General features: G+C 33.3%; 1 protein-coding gene across 1 annotated transcript; it reads left to right on the top strand.

Annotated features, from left to right (window-relative positions):
- The first annotated feature begins 21235 nt into the window (after nucleotides 1-21235).
- LOC149580193 (zinc ion binding / nucleic acid binding protein) lies at nucleotides 21236-26041 on the top strand. Its single transcript, XM_089789945.1, has 2 exons — nucleotides 21236-21615; nucleotides 25301-26041. Exons 1-2 carry the CDS (start codon nucleotides 21439-21441, stop codon nucleotides 25631-25633), a joined length of 510 nt encoding a protein of 169 aa, XP_089646071.1. The 5' UTR covers nucleotides 21236-21438; the 3' UTR covers nucleotides 25634-26041.
- Nucleotides 26042-26578: the final 537 nt, after the last annotated feature.

Raw genomic sequence — 26578 nt, 5'->3', positions numbered from 1 at the left:
AGGAAAGGCAAGGTTATTAGTGGCACAATTGAGGACGGGATCTCATCACCTCAGGTGTGAGATGGGAAGATATAAGATGTCCAAAGAGACTTGGGAGCAAAAAATTTGCATATTTTGCAGGTATGGAGCGGTTGAAATAGAGTGACATTTTCTCTCAGAATGCATGACATACGACAACATTTGATCACTCTATGATGTCAAGTTAAAGGTGAACAACATGAATAGCTTATTTGAAGGGGATAAGATAAAGTAGACTAAATGAAAACAAATTCAAAAGTTATCTACTGATGTTCTTCAGTCCCTTAGACTACTCTTTTAAAAAGCATTCCAATACCTTCATTCATTAATCTCAATCCACCCAACCATTACAGTAAGTAATATTATTCTCATTGTTTAATTAGCCGATAAGCTATTATAGGTGGAGATTTCACTTGAAACTTGTTCAACTCTGAAAATACAGGTGGTAAAGTTGGTTAGTTGTTTTTAGTTGCCACCCAGATATTTTTAGTCATTAGGAAAAGTGTTGAATTGATCAAACCAAATCTTATCTTTGTATCAGATATTTAAATCAAATACAATCTTTCATAGATACAAATATGACAAGATATGAAATATACAATCAACTTAAATATTTTATGGATACGAACAGGGTGAAATATGTAATTTTTAGCATGAAGGCTTATTCCTTTTTATGTGATTTAGAGAAGAGAATGTTGATGGTCACAGAGAGGAATTTATAGATGTCCATGAATTTTGTAAAGGCTGAATTTCTCATCCTGGTTGCAATTATTACTCACCAGCAAATTCATTATGTTTGATCACTGTGGGAAAAACATTTGTAATAAAATTACTCCTAATGAAAGCTAAGTATTACAAAATCCAAATTCCTAGTGGAAGATCCACTCTTAGACACTACTCATTCTACCATTTCTTTCTATCTAATTGCATTTTATTTGACCATCTTCCCTACTTAAACATAATCTCATCCTTTCCTAACCCCTTCTAAATCCTGAGACCATATTGTACCTATTCTTCAATTAGGATTAAATGATTTTTCAACACTATTTGACCTACAGATAAAGGGCACCCTACAAGAAATGCCCTCTGACAAATAATTTCATGTGCAATGTGCAAGAAAATCCCCAATTGTAGAATAAAAAAGAATGTCCAACTAAAACATCCAACCCATTACAATTTGTTCCTAGTGCTCTGATGTGGCCTTGAATCCATGGGACATGTACTTGTTGGAAATATTCAAGATATGATATGTTACAGAGAGGGAAGGGGTGAATCAGTAACACCAAACATTTTAAAACAATTCAGCATTTTAACCATATATACTATTCTCAATTCATTCATTTAATATACTGCATATATGAGAGAACAATCATTTACAACACATGTACATAGTGATTTGGTGACCTAGAAACTTTCCAAATAGAAAGTAAAACTGAGGTGGAGATGATACCCACAAAACTTCATTACTGCAGTACGAAGTTGGCCTGTTAAGGCTTATATTGACCACTTTTGGTGATCTGCCCTATTAGGAGCACAAAGGACTACTAGGTCCACCTTGTTAGAGGATTTACAAACATACACTGAAGTATGCACTCTGTTAGGAGATTTATACAAAGACTGTTAAGTCTACCCTGTTAAAGGATTTACAAAACTAATTCACCTGTTAGGATGAAACAATGGATCTACTTACAAACTTGATTTGCTAATTAGATCCTTGAAGTAAAGATCACCTCTTGTGATTGATGAAACTTTACTGCTCCTTGTAGACCTTGCTGAATATTCTGCTCTTCTGTTGATTTGCATTTACACTTCTCAAAACATTAAATGTCTCTCTTGATACTTTCATCCATATATCATACATCTTGCAAATGATATAATACATTACATAAATACCATTCCAACAATTACAATTGCAAGGTCGGCCATAACACAAGTGAACAAAACATTACTAAGTTGGCCCAATAGTAAATAACTCAGGTTCACTGAAGTGACTCGGTGACCTTCTGATACTCGGCATCCACTGCATTACTCAGCATCGTCATGCACTCAATAGAAGTGAAGGCTCAGTCCATACTAATCACTCAACGTAATTCTGAACTCGATAACCACAGGTGACTCGGTAGATATAGTGTCACTCGGTAAAAATTGAATCCTTTGTTTACCTTGCTTTCACTTGGTAAAACACTGCATTTCCATCACTTGGTAAATATTATACTTCCATCACTCAGTAAATGTTACACTTCCATTACTCGCTAAATACTGTGAAGCTCGGTGAATACTGGAATGCTCGGTGTGAACTGTGAAGCTCGGTATGAACTACTTAAGTGATGAACCTATAAAGTAATCACTAAATGCTCGGTATACACTATAGATGCTCAGTGTAAACTATGAAGCTCGGTGATTGTAGGAAATTGAGTGCTAAGCTCAGTAGCTATACTGATATAGATAATTGTTGTCACTAATAGCAATAATAACTTAATACCAACAATCTCCCCCTTTGGCATTAGTGACAAAACACTTATGAGCCAAAATATATGTACATTACCTGACTCAATGAATTTTGGTTTTTCAAAATTGGTCTTTGTAGAACTATTGCATATACATTTTTATATACCTTCTTGATGACTAATAATGTATATACAAAGATAGTTATGTACTTAGATACTCCCCCTATCACTTATAGTGATAACTCTCCTCATTTATTATGCTGATTCTCTGAATCTCTGAATCTCTCCCCCTTTTTGACAATAATGCCAAAGGACTGCATATATACAATTTATATGGCTACACCAAATTGAGATAGAAATTCTTGATGTACCTTAAGAATGGTTGCAAAAGTACTATCCCAAGTCTGCTGCAAAATTTGACAGGTGGAGAGAGCAATTTGAACTTCTGCTAATAATAGGATCAAGTGATCAGCCACTGAGAAGTTTTGATCTTGGACCAATGTTTTGCAATGAACTAGATGTTTTTGCATTGTGTCCATGATAGGAAGGATCATGTTCTAGATGTCTATGAGTGTAGACCGGATCCTAGCTTCCTCTGTCAATAGTTCTGCTTGTACATCTACCAAATATCTGATCTTGGTGTGATGGGAGGTTGTGGAGGAGGATTCCACCTTCAACTTGGATGCACTTGATTGCATATCAATGTCAATCTTATTTTACTTATCCTTTATTTCTTTGGTAAAACCAGAAACATCACAAAGTTTAGCAAAGAGTGATGCTGCATTATTAAAAGAATTTTCAAAATTTCCCAAAAATGTTGACAATTCAACTTGCTTTATTGCTATCTTTTGAGCAATATGCTCTAGCACCTTATTATCAAATTTCTTTTTAGCTTTCTCAATAAGGTTTTCTTGACCGGAAGAATCCTCATTAAATTTCTATACAACCTCTTCTAACTAAATCAAAATGTGTTGAGTAGAATCTACTTGAACACCTATGGCATCTATAATTATATTCTTGGCATTTTCAATTATTCTATATTCCTTATCCCTTTCTGATCTTAACTATTTTTGAGTAGCTTTCATCTCTATTAGTTGACTGGCTAACCTCATCTCTTCAATGGTAGCATTGTCATAGTTAATTTTTGGAATCACTATTTTTGTGTCTAAGTCAATATCTTCTACAATTTCCTTTCTAGTGATTAGAAGTTTTAATGGATGCCTTTGTTTGACTTATGTGATGACTGGTTTGACCTTAGGAATATACACAATAGTGGAGATAGAGGGGCTAGCAGTGAAAACTGGGATAGGACTTGAGTATTGAATGCCAATAGAAGTATTAACCAAATAAAAAACACTTCCCAAAAATGGTATCATACTTGGTAGAGTACCCATAGTAGAATTGATTGGAGTGGAAGTGGATACAGATGATGCTAAGGGAAACAAAATTGTAGAACTTGCTGGAATTGATGAAAACAAAATTGTGGAACTTACTGTTACACTCACTGATGATGGAGGAGCTGAGGAGGTTGACTCAGTGGCTAAAGAAGTGACAGACAACTTAGTAGATGAAGTGCTTGGCACCTTTGTTTCAGATACCTGGAGCTGGGAGGAGGTTGGTGAAGATTGAGAAATTGATGTAACTATTGTGCTCACAATTTCACTTGCAGAAGCTATCTCCATAGTGGATGTAATAGTCTTTGTTGGAGAGTGAGGAAGGGATGCAATCACTTCTGCTGCAATTTTAACTGGATCCTCTTCATCTTTTCCTTCCTTATGTGCTTCTTCCTCCTTGTCTTCTTCCTCTTTTTCTTCCATTAGTGCATGCATCTCTCCTAGAGTAACTATGATGGATGGAGTGCTACCAAAATCACCACTATCACTGCTATCATCATCCTTGATTTCAACTAGATCTTCACTGGGCTTTTGCAGATGATAGATGTTCTTCCACATATTTTTTGCATCATTTAAAACACACTCAATGTCCTTAATTAAGATCAGACATGTGTGAAATCTAAGCATCATTTTACCTTCATGTTTCTTCATAGCTGCCTTAATGTATGGTCTAGTGAGTCTTGGTAGAAGATTCCTCAGGGATTGCTCATATATGTCTTTAGCCATTTGGGTGGCTAACTCCCATCTCGGTTGCAATCTCTCCAACAGTTCTTTGGAGATTTGGGAGGTGAGCTGGTCTGGGGAGTATTTCCATTTACCCATCTTATTGAGTACCAGTTCCTCAATCTGTATTTTCTCAGCATTAGTTCTTGTCTCAAATTTCAATGCCTTGAAATTTGTGATGCCAGCTCCCTCTTCCAATTGTTTAAGCCTTTCCTCAAATGTGAGTGGAGGCCTAACCAGTATAGGTTCCTGCTTGCCTTTTCTGGTTCTTCTAGAGAATACTACAGTAGGCTTCTTCTTAGGTTTGGTAATAATAGCTTTACCTTTCTTCTTTTGCGGTTCCTCTTTAGATTCGTGTTCTTATTTTTCTTCACCTCCTTCTTCTTCTTCATCAGCTTCTTCATCCTCACCTTTTCCTTTTGTAAGCATAAGAGGACTAGTAGCAGTTTTCAACTTAGCTATCATCCTCTTTCCTTTGCTTATTGGCCTGGGGTAGCCTGATTTCAAGCTGAATTCTGGCCTTTGCCTCATCATATGTTCCAAATATTGGTTTCTTTGGGTCTATTGGCTCATTCACCAGTGCTTCAATAATGTCCCTGGCCTCATCAATAATAACCTCTTAAGGAAGAGGTTTCACCCATGTAACTTGAGGTTTGACTGCCTGAATGTATACCTTATCACAATCAACCATACAACATACATCATCTTTGTAGTCTTCAACCAATTTTGGTGGTATTTGGAACCTATTATTCATCCTTTCCTTGAAATCTTCAAAATAATTATCCATGATGCTATCAAAAATTTCACCCATTTCTGCTACAAACTCATTAATCTGATAAAGAATGGGAATATCTTTTCTCCATACTATAGTTCCTTTAGATGGAAAGAATTTTTGAATATAGAAGAATAAACAAGTCAACAGAGAACCAAATTTATAGGGATTGTTCTTTGAAGTCCTTATACTATCCATGTTCTTGTTTAATTGTTTCAATAGTAATTCCGACAGGTCAAACTCAAGGTTCTTCTTTACAATTTTGAAGGCCAAATCCACAACCTCATAGGGTACACTATTCAGTTGACTAGAGCTATAGATTTTATGGGCAATGACATGTGTGCCAAATCTTAGTTTGATATCAGATACAGTGCTTACTTTCAAACCTCTACCATCCTACTCGACTAGGGTAATCTTCTGCAACTCATCTCGTCCTAGGGTTTTGGTAACCTTCACTTTGTTGAGCATAGGGAGACCTGTGATTTTGTGAATCATCTTCTTTGTAATTAACACTAGATGCTCTAACCATAGTTGCCCATTGTACACTCGACTCAAAATATACCTAATCCACTTGGTTTGGAAGCTTCTTGGCATATGCGAGATATGAGTTAGGCCTTTGGTTTCAAGGTGCTTATGTTCGAGTTTCAGAGAGCCATCAACACTTATTTCTCCTAGGGTATTATCCATCTCTAGGTTTCCAATCTCTTGAACAGAATATTTAAAATGTGTGTGAATATCGTTTATAAGGAGTACCTTTGATGGAATTTGAGATTGAGCACCATTAGGGTCAAATGATTCTGCAACAGTCGAAACAATTTTGAAGTTGGGCGCTTTCCATTCTATACCCTTTACCAGCATCTCTAAACCTTGTTTTTCCTTGATGCCACTGCTACTCCCAAATCACATTGATGCTCAATAAAAGATAGAAATTTTTGAATAAATCTTTCACTAGAAAATCGCTTGGAATCGCAAGGAATTGCTTGAATTGCACCTAAAAATTTTTTAGCTCTAAAATCACGATGAAGAATGAAATCAAATTCTGCCCTTTTGATGAAAATTTTGTTATTAATGCTTGGTACGAAGGTAGCTGAGATGACATAGTGTTTGACAGGCTATCATTGACTTGCTTGACCTAGAAGCTTGCAACTCGGTGATTGAACAAAACTTTTAGTTATTCCTGACCTAGCTCGGTAAGGACTTTAATCGACTTTCCTCGGGAGATGCAACTCAGCAAAAAATATGCTTTTTTTTATCTTTGTGTATCTGGAACACTAATTTGATCATTTTGCTTTCTTTTATTTTGGAACTGCTTGAGATATCACTAGAAGATGCAGTTCCATATCCTCCTTTATGAATCTAATTGGAGTTGATGGAGTCACTCACTTCTTGAGTGACATTGTCATCATTTGAACTATCTTGCTTGGTAGATTTTGGAATCCATTGTTGCCTCATTTTCTTGCGAATGTTTTCAACTTTAGCTTTCTTTTCATCTTCAACTCTTCCTATATTCATGCAATTTTTAGCTATATGACCGAGTTCTATACATGTATAACATCTTACTGTTGTATCTCTTTTTCTCAAGTGATGCCTTGAGCAATCTTTGCCAATGTGTCCGTATTCTCCACAATAATGACATCTGCACCAAGTATTGTAGTCCCATCCAAAGATTGCCTTAACAAGTTATTTAGCTGGATTGAATGATTTGGATCTGCATTGGAATGCCTTGCGACCATGCTTCTTGCATTTGTGACAATTGTCTTCAAATTTTGGTTTCTCCTTACATTCAGTAGCTTTATGACCATGCTGACTACAATTGTAACATTTACCATTGAATTTACCTTTTCCATTGCTCCAACACTTGTTTGATGTGCGACCTAGCTTACCACAGTGATTGCAAGTAGGTCTTTGATTCCTTTGGGCACCTTGTTTGGAGGTTTCACCTTCTTCCTTCTAACCAAGTCCAGCTTTACCTTTTTGTCTACGAAGATTCTACTCACTTTGTTGATTTAATTGAATTATGTCTATTTGAGATTTCATCATTCTCTCATTGATTTTCTTTTCAGTGATCAAGTCATTTTCCAAACTTTCGTTGATTTGTCTTTCAGATCTCAAGTCGCTTTTTAAGCTTCATTGATTTCTCTTTTAGTGATTAAATCATTCCTCAGGCTTTCATTCTTAGATCTCAGATTCATAATTTTTTCATTTGCATTAGATAGTTGATCTACAAGATCTTCATGCTAAAGGGATTGATTATTTCTTGCCTCTAAGTCCTCATTTGCCTTGTCTCTCTATTCCAAAACTTCACATAACTTGATTGACTGAATTTCTTGTTCTCTTTTAAGATTTTTTACTTCTTCCTATAGAGAACCATTCTTTGCTAAGAGTTTCTTGATAGCCTCATTAGCTTCATCTAAACTGCTTGATGGTAAAAGGTCTTCTATATTTTCTTCAACATACTGATGATCATTCATTTGTCTTGCAAGTTCCTTTCTTCTCTTCAGGGATTGAGAAAGATGCTCATTTGCTTCTTTGAGTTGAGCCATGGCCATTTCCAGATCTAGCTTTTCATTTTCAATAGCTTTGTTAACTCTAAATATCTCCATTGTCCTTGATCTTTGCTCAAGCTGTCAAGCTTTGTCCTAAGAACCAAAATGCTCTGATACCAATTATTGAAAATATTCAAGATATGATATGTTACTAAGAGGGGAGGGGTGAATCAGTAACATCAAAACTTTTAAAACAATTCAGCATTTTAACCATATATACTATTCTCAATTCATTCATTTGATCTACTGCATATATGAGAGAACAAACATTTACAACACATGTACACAGTGATTTGGTGACCCAGAAACCTTCCAAATAGAAAGTAAAATTGGGGTGGGGATGATACCCACAAAACTTCGTTACTGTAGTATGAAGTTGGCATGTTAAGGCTTACATTGACCACTTCTGGTGATCTGCCCTATTAGGAGCACAAAGGACTGCTAGGTCCACCTTGTTAGAGGATTTACAAACATACACTGAAGTATGCACTTTGTTAGGAGATTTATACAAAGACTATTAAGTCTACCCTATTAAAGGATTTACAAAACTGGTTCACCTGTTAGGATGAAACAGTGGATCTACTTACAAACTTGATTTGCTGATTAGATCCTTGAAGTATAGATCACCTCTTGTGACTGATGAAACTTTACTACTCCTTGTAGACCTTGCTGAATATTTTGCTCTTCTGCTAATTCACATTTACACTTCTCAAAACATTAAATGTCTCTCTTGATACTTTCATCCATATATCATACATCTTGCAAATGATATAATACATTACATATATACCATTCCAACAATTACAATTGCAAGGTTGGCCATAACACAAGTGAACAAAATATTATTGAGTTGGCCCAATAGTAAATAACTCGGGTTCACGAAAATGACTCGGTGACCTTCTGATACTCGGCGTCCACTGCATTACTCGGCATCATCATGCACTTGGTAGAAGTGAAGGCTCGGTCCATACTAATCACTCGACGTAGTTCTAAACTCGGTAACCACAGGTGACTCGGTAGAAGTAGTGTCACTTGGTAAAAATTGAATCCTTTGTTTACCTTGCTTTCACTTGGTAAAATACTGCATTTCCATCACTCGGTAAACACTGCACTTTCATTACTCAGTAAATACTGTGCTTCCATCACTCGGTAAATGTTATACTTCCATCACTCAGTAAACATTACACTTCCATCACTCGGTAAATGCTGTGAAGCTTGGTGAATACTAGAATGCTTGATGTGAACTGCGAAGCTTGGTATGAAATACTTAAGTGATGAACCTATAAGGTAATCACTGAATGCTTGGTGTAGTGTCTGCCCCTAGTTCACATTTTGTTATCATTGCTAAACTCTTTTAGAGTTAGTTTTATGTTGATGGTTAGCAGCATTGTTTTGAGATTATCAAATATTGTGCTATGGATTCAATTTATTATGTGATGAGATTACTTAGATTTTGCATTTCATGTATGCATGTTGATTATTTTTAGTGTTTGCAATTATTAATGATGATTAGTAAGATTATTTATTATCATATGTGTTTTTTTATGGATACTTACCCCATAGTTGCATGTGTATGGTGTGCGTGTTTGCTTTGCGTGTTTGCTTTTGTATGGTGTGTCTGATGTGGTTAAGGAAGGGAGTCGTAGTCACCTGCTAGTCGGGATTTACACGATGCGCCACTTCTTGCCATTGCTTGTTTAGTTTAGTAATTTGTGCTTGTACATACATGGTTTTTATGCAGGTTGCAAGTACTAGGTATCGACTTCCCTGAATTGCCAGGATGAGCGTACCCTATCATATTATCTCAATGATAAGAGGGGGGATATAAATGCTCAAGTCCAAATCTCAACCCTTTAAGCCATTTGTTCTAATTGGAAAATTAGGACAAGTATCTGAGTTGAGTACCCTCTGAATGCATCAGATGATGTAATTCGTGATATAAACCCTTGGTTTGATTTTGTATGTATTTTGGCTATGATGGGTTTTCATATTTTTACCTTATGAGTCTTTGATGTATTTTCTATTAATTAAGCTTAATTAAAAGATTTAATTAATGGTTTAATTTAATAGAAAATTAATATGATATTTTAATATTTATTTTATTTAATTAATTGAAAAATTAAATTAAATTAAATAATTAAATTTGAAAATAAAAGTTTAAAGTTTAAATTTGGAATGTGACAATATTTATTTTAATAATAATATATTTGGAGTTCATTTTTAAATAAATGACTAAATAATATTATTATTAAAGCTAATAAATATTTTAGCAATTAAGTTTTGGAAAATGAAATTTAAAAGTGGAAAAAAATATTTTAAATTATTAAGAGATTCTAAATCTCATGTGATTAAAAATATAAATATATATTTACTTTTAAATAAGTGAAATTATTAAAGTTAGTGCATGAGATTTAATAATAAATAAATAAATTAATTAAATTGGAAAGAGTAAATTAAATATTATATTAATATTTGCTCACATAGGAGTTGGCAAATTTTTGGGAGTTGTCATGTAGACAACAAAGGAGTTTGCACTCTAAGATTGCATAAGTTGTCTACACTTAGAAGTTAGCATTTTATTTGAGCACATGGTGTCTACAACCTTAAGACTTATCTAGAAGGTTGGAGAAGACCCATGCTTGGTTGTCATGCTTATCTTCTAGTTGTCTCTAGAGACACTCTAGATGCATCTTAGAGGCCTTTAAATAGAGGCACTCCTAGTGTGTTTGGACAAGCTTAAATGAAAGCTTAATGGAAGCTACAAGCTACAAGCTAAAATGGAGGCTTCAAAGCTTATATGCATTGGAGAAGTTTATATGCTCATATATTGTCTACATGCTTCTATGCTCCTTCTAACTCTTCTAGTCACTTGGAGGTTTTCGGTTGGCTTGGATCTTGGAGGAATTGTGAATGATGGAGAAGGAAAAGATTTTTTTATGGACTTCTCAGGCATGGCAAATTAGCATCAGTGTCTAGGTGCACTCGTGATATTCACATATTCCCTTTGCACTCTTTCTTTTCTTGTCTTCATCATGTTTGTTATATGTGTCTGAATACTCTTTGTGATTGAATCTACAATTAAATTGGAATCTAGATATGTATGGTTGCAAAGAAAACAATAGAAAAACTTTAGATCCAATTAAGGAAGAAATTAGATCTAAACGAGTTTGGGTTCGAATTAGAATCAAATTGAAATAGATTTGAAAATGGTTTCAAAATTTATGGCCAAATCCATTAGTGAAATTATTGGATAAATTTAGAGAAAAATTACCTTTTAAGAGGAAATTCTTAATTCATCACAAATTATCTCGTCACTGCCCCTTGGATAGACCTGAACTCTGTCATTCATAACTTTTTATCGTGATCGAATGTATTCGATCGCTCCAGTCAAAATTGGCACAACTTGGCCCTCTCCAACATATTTCAATTTTAGCCCGATCCAACGGTTCATTAGAGAGATATGGCCGTCATACTAAGACTATTTTATTCAAGGACAAATATTTCTCTATTTCCCATAACCAAGAGTTCTTTATGCTTTAACTTCATAAAAATAATATATCAAAGCAATATAATTAGAATTTAATAATTAGTCTAAAGACTAATAAGAATGTTCTAAGTGAATTAATGGAGATTTTTAATGAAAAGTTTGTAGATAGAGCTGATGGACAGAGATATTGAATTCAATAGAGAATGGATGACTTTTAATATTAATTATTTAATGTATATTAAATATTATTTTATATATATTAAATAATTTAAGAAATGATAATTTTAAATGAAGAGAATGTAATGTTAATGGATTAATTGACATGGAGTTATTATTATAACATTATTATAAGTAGAATTGTTATGTTATGTATTATTAGATAACTTGTCGATTTACCTTAATGGAGTTAAGAGTTAGCCAAATATTAACTAATGAGTTTATGAAAGGATTCTATAGATCGAGTATTTATAATTTGAGGAGTTTATTATTTATTAATACTTGTAAGGACTAGCAAACTATTAATAAATAATGGTTTAAATAGATATCAACAAATTTGATTAGAGTTAATCTAGAGGAGATTAGTTAATGATTGAAGTACTGTAAAAGATATTAATCAAATTGAATTGGTTAATAATTTGGAAGAGTATCAATTAACTAAATCAACTTACATAGGGAAAACTTATTGGGGATCTATTATAACTTGTTATTATTAAAATATAAATGGGAACATTGTTGTAGAATGACGAATGTGGTCAATATAGATAAGATTCCCAATATAGCTTGTCATTAAATATTAACAAGTTATTATTATTGAACTATGAACATGAATATTTGTGTATGGCTGACTTTTAGTTATTAGTCAACTAATATTCATTGGGTTGATGGTTTGGTTGTGAAGTTATTAATTAAATCAATTAACTAGAGTTAATTGGATTTAATTAATAATTAAGTTATGTAATGGAGATTTAATTGATATAATTCTTTCAATGAGATTGTAGATTATCTATATCAAAGTTGATAAGTCTTATTCTAATAACTTGAATAACGACTTTAAATATTTTAATGGTGAAGACTTAGTAATATATAATTGAGATAAATAAAGTTATCTTCTTCTTATTCGAAGTTTGATAATTGGTTCTTCTATCAATGAATAATGATCCTTAATTTATGTGAAAAGTTGAAGTAACATTATGGAAGAGTTAATCAATTAAAATATGGATCATAGTTAAATAAAGAGAACAAGTTAATTAAAGGTCAATGATGATCAGTTTAGTGAATATTTATCCTTAAGTTATTCTTAGAATGTAATTCTTAAGAATGGAAGGATAATGCTATTGGGGAACAATTGGGTTGACTTGTAGGTCAAATGATGAAACTTATGACACTTGAAAATATACTTGCAAACAGAAAACTGGAAACCCCTACACATTATTCAACTATGTGAATTTAGTAAACCAAAACATGTGTTTGCATCGTGTATTCTCTATGTTTCTTGTTTTGGGTTTTGGGTTGACTAGTGTTGACCAGTCCTAGGTTGTTACCAGAGGCTCGGGGGTTATGAGATATGATGGCATGTTGATCTTATTTGGTCTCGATCTTTATAAGCCCAACCATGGTAATGTGATCGTATGCTCTATGAAATATTTGTATTTACTGATTGTTATTGTTCATCAGTTTTCATGTGTGAAGTTGAGATGTATATGAGACACTTGAGCTAATAATTTTTGGGTCATCGATCAGTTATCCTTGGATTATTTTCTAGTCCCCATGATGGGACTGAAATGTGGATTTATTTCTTGATGATGTCATGTTGTGACATGTTTGACTCAACCATTTTGAAGTCTTTGATCAGTATGATTTTGAGATATTCTTGGTTGTTTGTTGAAGAACCAATGGATATTGTGATTTATTTTGAGATATATTTTGGTTATTGAGAACCAATGGATACTTTTGATTATCAATGATTCCTTCAATTGCCAATAGAGAACTGTTGTGGTCATGATTTTCTATGGATGCTTTTCCAGATGCTCATGGAGATTTGAAGATTCTTATCTTGGAGATTTGATGATTCTTATTATGGATATTTGATGCTTTTATCATGGATATTTGATGATTCTTTTTTATGGATTATCTTTTGGATTTTCTTTATAGTCGCTTGTACAGGACTGTGATGATTTATGATTTCATGAGCTTAGGGTAGGTAATCTACTTGTAGTGTCGGAAAGTGGCTTGCAATGGGGGTCGGGGCCCTAAGTGGTTGCCAGGGTAACTCATTGTAAGTTTGGTTAATAAGTGATAACATTTACACACTAAATGGGGATAAAATGAACCTAAAAAGATAATTGTTTTGGTTCTCGCCCATGCCTTCAGTGCTTGTATAGGCTAGGATGGGAGTAGTGAGAACGCATGGTTGCGACTGTGCATTTCGTAGTATGCCTTGTCAGTATGAGAGGATACTAGTGGCCGCATGAGATCAGTATGGACCCGTGGAGTTTAGCTAACTGCCAGGGTAACTTGTACGTGATAATTGCGATGACACTTTTCTGCTTGCAGAGTAGGTTTCCTACATGTCGTTGTTGTGCCTCTGGGAATTAGATGTCGATTTTTGTGTGATTGGAACCCTTGAGTAGTATACTTTTAGGATTCCTAGACTTATAGAGTATTTGTGCTATGTTTTTTTGATAGCCTGTATGGGACTTGAGATTATCTCCTCAGCACGGTGGGAGTGGACCACTTAGGTTCCACGTGGTCGGGTGGTAGTGTATTTTCCACTCTTATCATTTGAGATCCGTTTGAGACACCGTGGCTGGAGTATTCTTGGTTGGTATTTATCTTCATTCTGTTCTTGGAGCATTATGATAGATGATATACCTTATGATGGATGTATTTATTGGTATGTTTCTTATATTGATGATTTGCATATGTTAGATGATGTTATCTTATGCTTTACTTTGCATGTTAGTAGGATGTTTTAGGAGTGACATTCCTACTATGTTAATACCGATGATCTCTTCGATGCTTTGGAATGTTACGCACGGAGGGATGGCTATGATCCACGATAGTCTAATGATGCTATTTACGGTTGGGAGGAACCGTGCACTTAGTTATTTATGTTTGCGATTTATGGTTATCTCTTATGATGGATGTTTATATCTTTATGATGATGATGTATCATGTATTGTTTATAGTTTCATTTACTTTAATTGCATCATGGATTAATATTGGATGATGATGTACTTTATTTACATGGATGTTTATTCTTTTAAGCCTTTCATACCTTGTAACATGTACAGTGGATGATTGAGATAAACTAAAATGTAATTACAAAAAAAGGACACTTGTATATGGTTTAAGAATGTTGGATGTAACATTGTTATTTCATAAGGATGGGATGTTAGATGAATAGTTAATTTAGATGTGATACAACGTTAAGGGATCTTTAAAGAATGTAATTTGTTATGTTTACTTTCATTTGAATTATTTCTATTGCTTCCGCAAGTGTTGTGAATGGTTTTACTATCATCTTTAAAAAAATAAAAATTGTTTGGCAAATTTAGTGTAATTCTTTGGATCCCTTGGCGGGGCATTACACTTGGTATACACTATGGATGCTCGGTGTAAACTGTGAAGCTTGGTGAGTGTAGGAAACTAAGTGTTGAGCTCAGTAGCTATACTGATATAGATAAGTGTTGTCACTAATGGCAATAATAACTTAATGCCAACAGTACTACCCATTGAAACCTAGATTGGCTGATGGCCAGAGAACCTACAAAAAGAGCTTCATGCTCCACTATAAACCCAAGCTAAGCTAACTCATCTCTACACAGGTGATGAAATTCTTAGATGCAAAGGAAACATAAACTATTGAGCCCGCCAGCCAACCATCTAACCACTCTAATTTGGGACAAACAAAAGAATGACAAACAAATCAATGGGCCCAGCGCATCGGCTCTGGAAGTGGTTTATATGATTAATTTGAGCTCTTCAAATGGGTTCAAGATTATTTCCCACTAACACCTTTGGTTTACAGGGAATAAATTTATTTTTTTAAAAGTGGTTTAGGTGGGAGGCGTCCGCATCGGATAGCTTGAGACTCATTTCAGAAGCGGAGAGAAATTTGGGACTTTTCCCCTGGTTTGAAACAATATATTAGCCTGAATAAGAGTGGGTGAAATTATTTGGGAGGGTTTTCTAGAGGGATTCCATGATATTCATCACATATAGTGGAGTAAATTCGATTTTTAGTTTGGGTATGCCAAATTTGGTAGTGGTTTCAACCATCTAGCTTATGCAAAACTAAGTGATTATGTAGAGATGAAGGGATAATCATCTAGGCTTCCATTAGTGAACATTCATTGGAGAAGATATTGAAGGGAGCTCAAAGAAGATTTTGGATTTGTATAATGAAAGGGACTAGGGCATTTGGATTGGTGTTGCTATTAGGGATGGGCTCCACTGAGTTTGAGGATTCATATTTCAGGGCTAGATGAGATGAATCTGTTTTGAGAAATGGGGGCTTGGTCAGATGAGATGAGATGACTAGGGAGATGGTGGAGCCTTTTTCTACTAGTCTAGTGGCAAGGCCTAGAAGGGGCGGTAGATGCCTGAATCCTATTGAATGTAGTTGAACTAGGTGATTAGCCATTTTTCTATTGGTTCAGATATGTCTTCCAAATGTTGTGGCCTCTAGAATGGTGAGGAGATCACCCAAATTTCCATTTTCTTGCTATTGGATTGATTGGATTACTAGAAACTAAAACCATTGGGAAAATCTGCCACAAAATGTTTTTGGGAAGATGTATCCACTCTCGATTCTGCAAGATGTTATAACTTCAGTTTGTGGTGCAGATTATGCCAAGTTCAACATTACCAAAAATATTATTGAATTTCTATTAGGTTTCTATTGTATGCATATATTTTATTTTGTTAGCTCTAGAGCTCCAATTTTTAGATCTCCTTTTAGTTTAGAATGGATTGAGTCATCAGCTCAAGGATTTTTTATTGGTTCATCTTATAATTTTTTTTATCAATGTAATTTGGTTATATCTTGCATGCTTCACCCATTTTATTCATTGGAATTGTTCATAGCAAGACACAATTTGGTATATATGTTACTATACCATAGGTAGATAGTTTTTCTTAAGTGACATCTCTGATAACCACTTAATAATTGAGATGGAAGATTTCCTTATTTGTAGACTATTGTAATCTCAAGAGCATAGGCATTATTGACATTGTATTCCAAAACAATTAAAATACCATTCAAGCATGGAATTCTGGATACTCTTCCTCTAAACTTGATTATATTTTTTCCATTCTCTTCTCTATATTATAGTTCTCAAAAGATCCATGTGTTGTAAATTAACAAAATGTATGGGGGAGAATGAACACCAAAATGCATCATAGAGATACAATATGTTCTGTATAGTTGCTCCATGCATAACGTAGGTCCATCACCAAATTAGTCATGTTCTAGTACACACAAAACAATTTTCCCCATAGAGACCTCATCCAAATTCTTCTATTCATTAGAATGATTTCCTAATTTTTTTGACAAGTTTGTTAGGTAAAGATCATGGACTTCCATTCATGTAAGCTTGGACAATGTAGGAATGTGGAACTGAGGTACAAGACATGGAAAGAAGATTGTAGCAACTCTTCAACTTGTTGAAAAGGTGTTGTAAAGATGAGGTTATATGTTTCACAAAGTTATTTACAAATAGACTGCAATCTTCTTACTATGTAAAGTCATCCACAATAGATTGAGAATTATATTACTTGCACTAGCACCACAAACATGTTGCACCAACATTATTGTGTTTTAAAGTGAGGGGAACATGTAAATAAAAGGTAAGAGGAAGTTAATAGTGAACAAGATATGACCTCCATTAGCTCTTGTTATGTGCTCCATCTTCTACTAAACCAAATTATGGTACTAGCTAAGGGTAACCTTCATAAATTGAGTGTAACATGAATGAATATTATAGTCCTATGTATTATGTTTTCATACCAGCTAGTATTTGATGGAAACTAGAGAGAACAAAACCTATCTACTTGGATACCCATTTTTACTTCTCATGCTTGGTTCATAATTTTTTTTCTTTTATATATAGGCATTGAAAAAATTAATGTGTTATTTTGAAAAAAAATCATGGGAACCTTTCCCTTTTTTCTTGTAGGAAAATACCCACTAACATGTGTCTTGATAATGAGAAAAACTGATAGGTTGAGCCATAATTGCCTGTATCATTAATGTCTTAGAATTTGAGGAAAGTTAAAAGAAATAGTGGTGATATTGGTTGGAATATTTTTTGGTTATTTATATAACTTATATGTTCTTATTTCTTTTCTTAAAAAAATCAATTTCTCTTTAGAAATAAATTCTTACTAAAGGAAACATGCAGTAGTGCCCATGTGCTAATTGATTTAAGTTGTGATATGTCTATTTTTGTCTTAATTTCCAGAAGTAGTTTGTAGTATTTTTACTTTTCTTTGGAGAATGCTAAATTGTGTTCAAAATAGGATGCTTGGGATGTGGTTTGCAAATCTGAGTGATTTTCTAGACATCGTTAAAGGCAAACAAATTTCTAAAATGCAAAGTTTGTTATAAATCTGAAAAACATATTTTGATGATTGATTTGATATAATAGATATAGATATAAATATACAAAAGTATTAGTAAGTTCAAACATATAAAATCTTGTTGAAGGAATCAATTTGAATGTTCTAAAATGATCTTATAGTTGCATCTTAAGTTTGTAAGTGGCATGTTAGATAATTTTTTTAGAAGTATATTAATGGAATCATAATTATTTAGAAGTCTATTAATGGAACTAGTGTAAGATTTCCCTAAGCACTAGTGTTTTTTTTTCTTGTTTGACAGTGAGACTTCTTTAAGTTAGCTTCATATATTTGGAGGTTGCAAGGATTATTTGTTTACCTTGTTTTATTGTAAATCATTTAAATTAATGAGTTTTTGAGTTTTCTCCCCCTTAAATATATATACAAAGCTTCCTTTGATACTAGCCAAACACCCAATAAAGATACACAATGTGTGATTTCAATGATTAGTCACTACCCAATATCCTTAATGGAAACCAACCACACTTCTACACAAAGTGAAAAATATAGATTGATAAATAACTATTCACAAGGGAAAGAATAATAATTTATATGTCATTCTCAAATAACATTGCAAATTGTTTGAATTTTGTGATGGAAATATTAGCCCCCTTATGCTCACTAGGATGGGAGTCAAAGATAAATGTTATAAAATCATAAATTTAATATGCATATATTTTTGAATGACCATTAAGAAGGTTACTATAGTGTCTTTGAGTGATAATTTGTTTTAGATAACAAAATAATTATCTTTCAAAGTGAACAATATATTGAGAAACAAATTGATTTGGGATAAAATAGCTAAGATCGTAATTAAATACATTTTTCTCTTTTAGAAATGATAAAAAGATTTACTTTAAACTAACTTTGTAAGTGACTTGTATTGACTTTTAATGTCATGCAAGTATGACTTGGGAGAGACAATATCTACACTAGGACACTCTAGGTCATGAGATTGAAAGAAGAAATCCAGAGTATTGGTTGTTGAGTCTCTAAGTTTCTTTTAAAATAAGACATTTCATTAGCACTGCATCCATGCCATTACATATAAGCTAACGTATTAGTAAGGCATGCAAATTTCCATACAAATATAGTATTCATTTAAACATGTAGATCTATGCTCTAGAACATTTTCACCATATATTTATGTTTTCTTAAAGAATCATTTAAATTCAAATCTTTGCAAGGAAGACAGAAAATAAATTCTTTGTTTGACAATGCAATGCTTACCCTTTGTGATCATTTATAAAATAATCATAGAAATTTTCTAACTATTGAAGATCTGTATAAATAATTCTTGGATTTCTGAACACATGTATACATAAGCATCATAATCCTTATCTACAAGTTGGTATCTATTTAATGACCAACAAAAAGTCTACACTAATGTTGTTCTTTTTATTTTTCATTGCACAATTCTAGAGTAGGTTGTACAAAGGAGCTCAAAGATATTATAAGATTTTCAATTTTACAAATGTAGATTATTCAATTATAATAACACAAATTTCCTTTCAAATATCTCGTATCACTTTTTAAAGTATTATAAAATAAAAATGTATCAATTATATGTATAACTCATTTATTATTGCATAACATAAAAAGTTTTATATTCTTCATGTTATATCCTTTCACATCTTTTGACATTAGATCTCATTATGATTGTTGGTATTTTCTATCACATGCAAACACTTATTTTATTTAACGATTGATTAAGTTCATTGCATGATTCTTGTTACATTTGTTTACATGCGTTCTTTTATAAATATCATTTATCTCTTTAATCATTATAGTACTTATATATGTTTCCATTTAAGGACATATTATCAATCCCGTGTAAGGACATTTTATCCATCACTCAAATCCACCAAACATGGATATTAGTGTTAACTAGACAATTGTGGCTAAGGATAATCAATATTGATTTTGATGGTTGGTTGGTCGGTCATAGATGCTCTTGTTGTAAAAAAAATGAAATCAAATTTGATACAATTTTCTATTTTTACAATATGATTTTACCAACTGCAAAAGTTGTATAAGACTCTATGATAGGTACTATTATAATTGTTAAAATTTTATTTATTTATTTAAATTATACCAAAACAATAATATTATTTTACATTACTTAGATTAGATTGAGAAAAATGATACTTCGACTTATACAAACAAGTTTAGGCATAAAGTATCATTCTTTATAAAAGTAAACATAACCGTTGCAGCTTCATTACAATCTTCATACAAAATATAAAAAAGTTAATCTTGAAAGTTGAAATGTCCAACAAAATAAAATTCTATTCAATATGACCAAATATGTAATACATATTATTTTTTACATTTCAAGAAGATATGCAATAGTAGAGTAAATGGGTCATTGGGGCTATGAAATTGCACTATAACCTTACTCGTAGATTCCATGCAACAACCTATGAAATTAACTCAAATGATAAATAGCTTTCGGAACAATTCATAATAGTTATCACATTGACAACTATATTTTACCAACAAGATGACACTCAGACTCAAATTGACTTATACCGAATGTTGCCAAACATGCGCAATGCGTAATCAACTGAAAAATATTAGAAATTACTAATGCATTACACAAGCAAAACACACTGTGTTTATGAACAAAATGTAATTGACAAGTCAAATCACCTTTACAACCTAGTGTGTCTATGTCCTTTGAAATGGTTGTGCGAGTTTGAAATCAATCCTTGGTTTCAATTTTGATATGGTGATTTTGCAAAAAAATACACCTTTTTGTAGCTATATGATACTATTTTCTTGTAATGCATACATTTATATTAAACGTACAAACAAAAATATGTGTAAATATTTCTACAATTTTGCTTCAAAAATTGTTTATTTCATGGACAAAACACATACCTATTCAACTATCTTTGTTTTTGTATTTTCCTCTCATACATTTATTTTTGTTTTATAATAAAGATATATAAATATAAGAAAAAAATATGTACGTGACCCAACCATTTATTATTTAATTGTTTCAATTTAGCAAAGTTAATTTTATTTCCTCTTTTAAATTTTCTTTCAAATTATATTAAATGTTTTCAAAACAAATATATGACGAGCAACCATCTTATATGTATTTTGACCTTTTGTCCCTATCAGCATGCCCCTTGCTCCTTCAGGTGCAAGTGTTAGTTATACGAAGAATAAGGTGGGAAACATTCACACACAAGTACGATGGGATGGATGTAATGTAATGTACGACTTAGCGTTCTTTTTGGGCAGCTTGACCGGGTGCAAATTATGTTGCCCGGTAGCCAGTGCCACTCTAGAAAAGCTGTAAAGCCGACGCGATTATCAAGAGAGGACTTCAAAATTGCGACTCCGCCACTCTCAAAACTTCCTTGGCGATAAAAGAAAGTTAGATTTGGGTTTGCCTTTGTCCGTGTGAGATCATTTCAGCATGAACCACATAGATTATTCAGCTGTTCCTCTGCCCTGTTTACATTCAGGTGAAGACTTCCTTCTTAATCAAAGGGAGCTCACTCAACAATATCACCAGTTACTTGCAGAGCAGGAAATTGGCTTCAGAGAAAGACTTCATCAATTGCTTTTGCAACCTCATTCATTACAGAAACAGGTAATCTCTTTTAACTTCTTCTTTTTGGCCCCCTTTACAGTGTTCTTCTTTTTTCGTATGATATAAATTGGGGCTTCACTTATGTTCAGTTTAGAGATTCTCTGTCTGGGTTCTTTTGCTATTAAACTCTGGGTTTATTGTTATATACAAAAAGCTTGCAATTTATAGTGCAGTCGAGTACACCTAGCCGCTGGTCTCTTTTATCATGAAATTATGTTTTCTTCACCGCCGTTTCCATGGAAGGAGACTCGTAAAATTTCTCTGCACCTGCAGAAATGTGGCCTCAGCGACCTGTCACAAATATTTACTTCAAAAGCTCATCATTAAAATGTTTACTGCAACCCCTTAGGTTTCATGCAAAGAAATTTATCAGAACATCTTTTTAAATTTTCTTCTGTTTCGGCTTGGTGAGCCTCACAGCCAAATGCTAGACCTCCTCTGAAAGTAGTTTGTTCCAATGAATTGGGGCTTGCACTTGATCACAGTACAGTATTTGTGGAAAGAAAATCTTATCATCCCTCTAAACCCAAATGCAAAGAAGTAGTGTGTTCTAATAAGTTGGGGTTTACATCTAATTGTGAGAAGAAAGCCTTATCTCTGTAAACCAAAATGCTAGAACATCTCCGGAAGTAGACCAAAATTTCTAGAACATCTCCGGGAGTAGTGTTTCTGTCAAATTTGTATTTACACCTTATCACAGTACACTAATTGTAAAAATTCCTCAACCCTTTTAACCCTTAAAAATTCTGAAGGCTGCCATGCCACACGAATTTCAGTGACACTTTGCCTCTCCTTCTGTTGCATGGCAGTAAAAACATACCCTGATTAATGGCTATTCCTCCTTTCGCCTGCAAGTTCAATTTCTTAAAGTTATAAGTTTCCCGATTCCCTGGAATCAACTGCATCATAAATAGCTAAGCATTTTCTCCTAATATGAGCTGTTAATCCAAACAACAGTGCAACAGACTTTTTATTTGTTAACTCCTCTCGCAGGTAGCCTTTGGCTGAGGATTGATTCTGGAGCTTTGTTCTGTAAGTTGCAGTTATTTTTTATTTGACCTCATTAGGCCTGTTAAATTTTCTTCTGGGTTATTTTATTATAGAACATTGTATACTTTTGGAGCCAAATATATCAAATGGCAAGAAAAGTCTCTGAATCTGTGTTCAGCACAGCAAGGTGGGGTTTTCAAAAACAGAATTTCAGTTAGTTGAGACTTTTTAGAAATATTTTAAAGATATTGGTTTCACAAATTTTGTATTGAGGTCAGCTTAAAAATTTAAGCCTCCAAATTCAAGGAAGCTACTGCTCTAATTAATGAAATATCTTTGATAAATATTCTGAGCAGTGATAAAAATACGTTAAAAAACAGTTTTCCCTCCAAAATTATTTTAATTTCAAAATTATTTTTCTTTCAAAATAAATTTAATCACAAATCTGAACTTAGGTTACAAAGCTAAGCTAGTGGAACAATTTGTCATTCCCATTTCACCCATTCAAATACATAAGCCTAGAAATTAGAAGCTTCTACTTTTTGGAGAAACATTTGAAATTATCCTACAACAATTTTCTTTTTTCTTTTCAAAACTTCTTAAAATAGAAGATTATGTCCCTTATCAAAACAACTAACAGAAAATACTTTTAATCTTAAAAAAAGAAAATAGGATTAATTTGCTGGGAAGAACAAATTGAAAAACTTGTTTGTTTGTGTTGTTTCTGATGTCTTGCCTGCATCCTTTATAGTTCAATTAGGGCTTCATATTGATGGATATGGCATCTATGAACGGCACATTCATAGAAGTTACAGAATGGTTACGTGCTTCTCTTTTTCCATTTTTAACATAGTTTTTCTAGTTTCTTAAGTTGCCACCAAAACATTTCTTTTAACAGATGAGTTCCAAACAATTTACACTATTTTAATTTTCCTTTGTTCTGGCAATTTCATATTATCGAAATGGTACATTGTAAAAGTTCCGATGTTTTTTATAGATATCACTTGTGTTGTATTTTATTGAAAAATTGGGAGAAACGTTTATTAATTAGTCTAGACCTTCTGCACAACGTGATTTCAAATGGGCTTTCCCTCGGTTGGATTTAGCCATTTCTCTGTCAAGACAGGAGGGCGATAAAGATACTGCTGCTGGTTGGGCTCCCCCTGAGCCAACCACCGATCCTGAGGACTTCTAGGGTTTTGATGATAAAGATCCACCCTTGGCTGGCACTGCTCTTCCAGTCTGAGAGCTTTCTGCTTTTTGCTTATATAAGTTTTTTTGATGAATAGTTCTTAATCCGGCCTTGTGCCATTTGAACTCGAAGAGTGATCTTGTATCTCCCAACCCTTTTTTTGTGAATATGTATCTTTAATATTATAATTAATAGAAAAAATCTATTCATAAAAAAAAAATTAGTCTAGACAAACATATATCTGGAAAGGACCTGATAAAAAAAGTGGTATGAATACATTTCTTTTCAAATTAACATAATTACAAACTTGTGAAAAAGAATTCAAAAGAAATCTCTACACAAGTATCATCATTAGATTTTAGGTAAGCCTCTCTACTAACTATTTTTCTTTTGTTGACAAACTGGCCCATGATTTCTGGGCTCCATTCCAGTTTGCATTTCAGATTACAAGTAGTAACTAAGTTATTAGATTCTCTCTAGCAACTTTTAAAGTCTGGTCCTTGTCAAATTTTTCTCAAATTTTCTTACAGAGCAACAAATTTGCTGCAAATTTTGTCAGAGGAATTTGCAGCCCAACGGTCCAACCTAGGCTGAATTTTGTGTCAACATTTTAAAATTTTTTTTAAAAGTGTTTTTTTAATGCCTAAATTGGTCTATTCGATCCTCCCAGCCCTAAAGTGACCACTATAAAGACCAAAAAAGATAGTCTATATGTCATTTTTGCAATTGTGAATGAAAATGAACACTTGCCTAATAGAGGAAATCGAAATTGACAATAGGTGACATTCAAATTGATGATTATAAAGGAATTTCTTTAAAAGAACATATAATATCTTTGAATCTAGGGCTTAAAATTTGAATCTCAACTTTTGACCTAGTCTAGTTAGAAATCCTGTAACTGATACAAAATACAGATTCAGATACTACACTTGTCTTTTGACAATTCCTTTTTCTCAAACTGTCCCCTTCATATGGAAATATGTTCCATGCATTTGACCAAGCAAGTGTGTTATGTTGTGTGTATGGCTAAATGATGCAATTAAAAGCCTATTGAACTGAAACATAGATATGGTGATTATGGTGATGCATTTTGGTATGTTGCTTTACTCTTAGCATAGTGATATATGAACTTATTTGTTGTTGTATATATATACACATATATGTTTCTGTATGAATCCAAAACAAATCTGAACCCAACTCCCAAAAAAATTGGACAAATTTTGAACCTGAATCTTGAACTCACATCCGTACCAAAATCTGAACTTGGCAACTTAGAGTAGTAACTAAGACAATGGAGAGAAAAGGATAGCTTTAATAGTCAGATTACTGTATATTTAAGTACATACTAAGTGCTTTGAAGGTCAGTGTTACATCGGAGTTCAATCCTTTTTTCCCCAAATATTGTATTGAGATTGAAAACCGTATTCAGTATTGCGATTCGGATATTGTCACACCATATAGAGGAATCTGGATGTTTATTTACTTCTTTATATGCTTCTACAGATATTGCAGCCAAAGTTCAATAAGAAGCTGCAACAGTATGTCTCGAGGTCTCCCAGTTCAGGATTGTTGGAAAGACGAGGGTGGTGTGCAATCTGTTGTGTTGATTGCCACACAGAATCTGTTCTTGAGAAACATTTTCTTGGTAAGAAGCACCGGGCAGCATTGACAAAGTTGAAAGAAGGCACGGGGGAGGGAAGTGAAGAAAATTCAAAGCAGAAGGAACCAAACACCGAGCAGCAACCAGAAGAACAGAAAAAGGTTAGTGTGAAGGAAAATGGAGAGCTGAACGAGAAACAGCAAATGATGGAATCAAATTCAGAGCAACAGAAATAAAGTGGTGGCAACAAGAGAGACTTAATGACAATAGTGTGAAAAGAGAAATATCAATGATGGAAGGTGAAAAGTAGATTTTGTATTATAATTGGTAGGAAAAAGGTCTAACAGAGTTGATGGCATATTTTGGAGTATACATGATGCAGACATAAGGGCACCTATTTATATCTGAAGATCAAAGTGAGATTCAAAGGGAGTTTCAATCAGTGCCGTTAACATTTTGCATCGTACTTCTTTTGTGTCTTATATATTTCACCACAAGATAAGCTTGTTTTAATTTGTAGGGTTTTAGTTTTTGGCAGGATTATTGACCTCCTCATTCCATACTGGAAGTTGTACCGCTACATTTCAGTGCTTTTTGTATGATATTTATTCATGTGCATATTTTCTTGGTACTTGTATACAGAAGATTTGTCCCAATTTTTGGCTATGGATAATGATTCTGTCAAACATCCCATAAGCATGGTTATTCTGGTGTTCTCCTAATAGGAACTTTTTCTTGAAGACTATAGATGACTTGGGATTAACATGCACGACGGCTTCAAGTATTTTTGAATTTTACTAAATTTTTAAGAATAGTCTTTTGTTCATTGATACTTTTCTTTTTCTAAACATCTGTTCACACTTCGTGACATGGTTCATGGCAATATTATTCATCTCTATTTTCTATGAAACCGGGTTTGCCCTGAGCACACAGTAATTTTGGAAAAATAGAGAACATATTTAAATTTGATGTTGATGTGCTGCTTGTGGTTTTTAACAAATCAGCTGACCCAATGAAGAGTGATATGATGATTTGTATTGATTTTGGTTTGAATGATAAAAAATGTTGTTAGTTTTGTGTTTTATTTGGTAGTTTTTGTGTAAATCAAAATTATCTTTACAAAGTAGACATTTAGATGGTGTTAGAATTCAATTTTTTTTTCTAAAAAGTCTGAACTTCAG

The sequence above is a fragment of the Cupressus sempervirens genome, chromosome 1 (assembly GCF_028749045.1).
Source record: "Cupressus sempervirens isolate cs-2001-9-10 chromosome 1, ASM2874904v1, whole genome shotgun sequence".
Lineage (NCBI taxonomy): Eukaryota > Viridiplantae > Streptophyta > Pinopsida > Cupressales > Cupressaceae > Cupressus > Cupressus sempervirens.
This window is presented reverse-complemented; position numbering and strand designations above follow the sequence as displayed.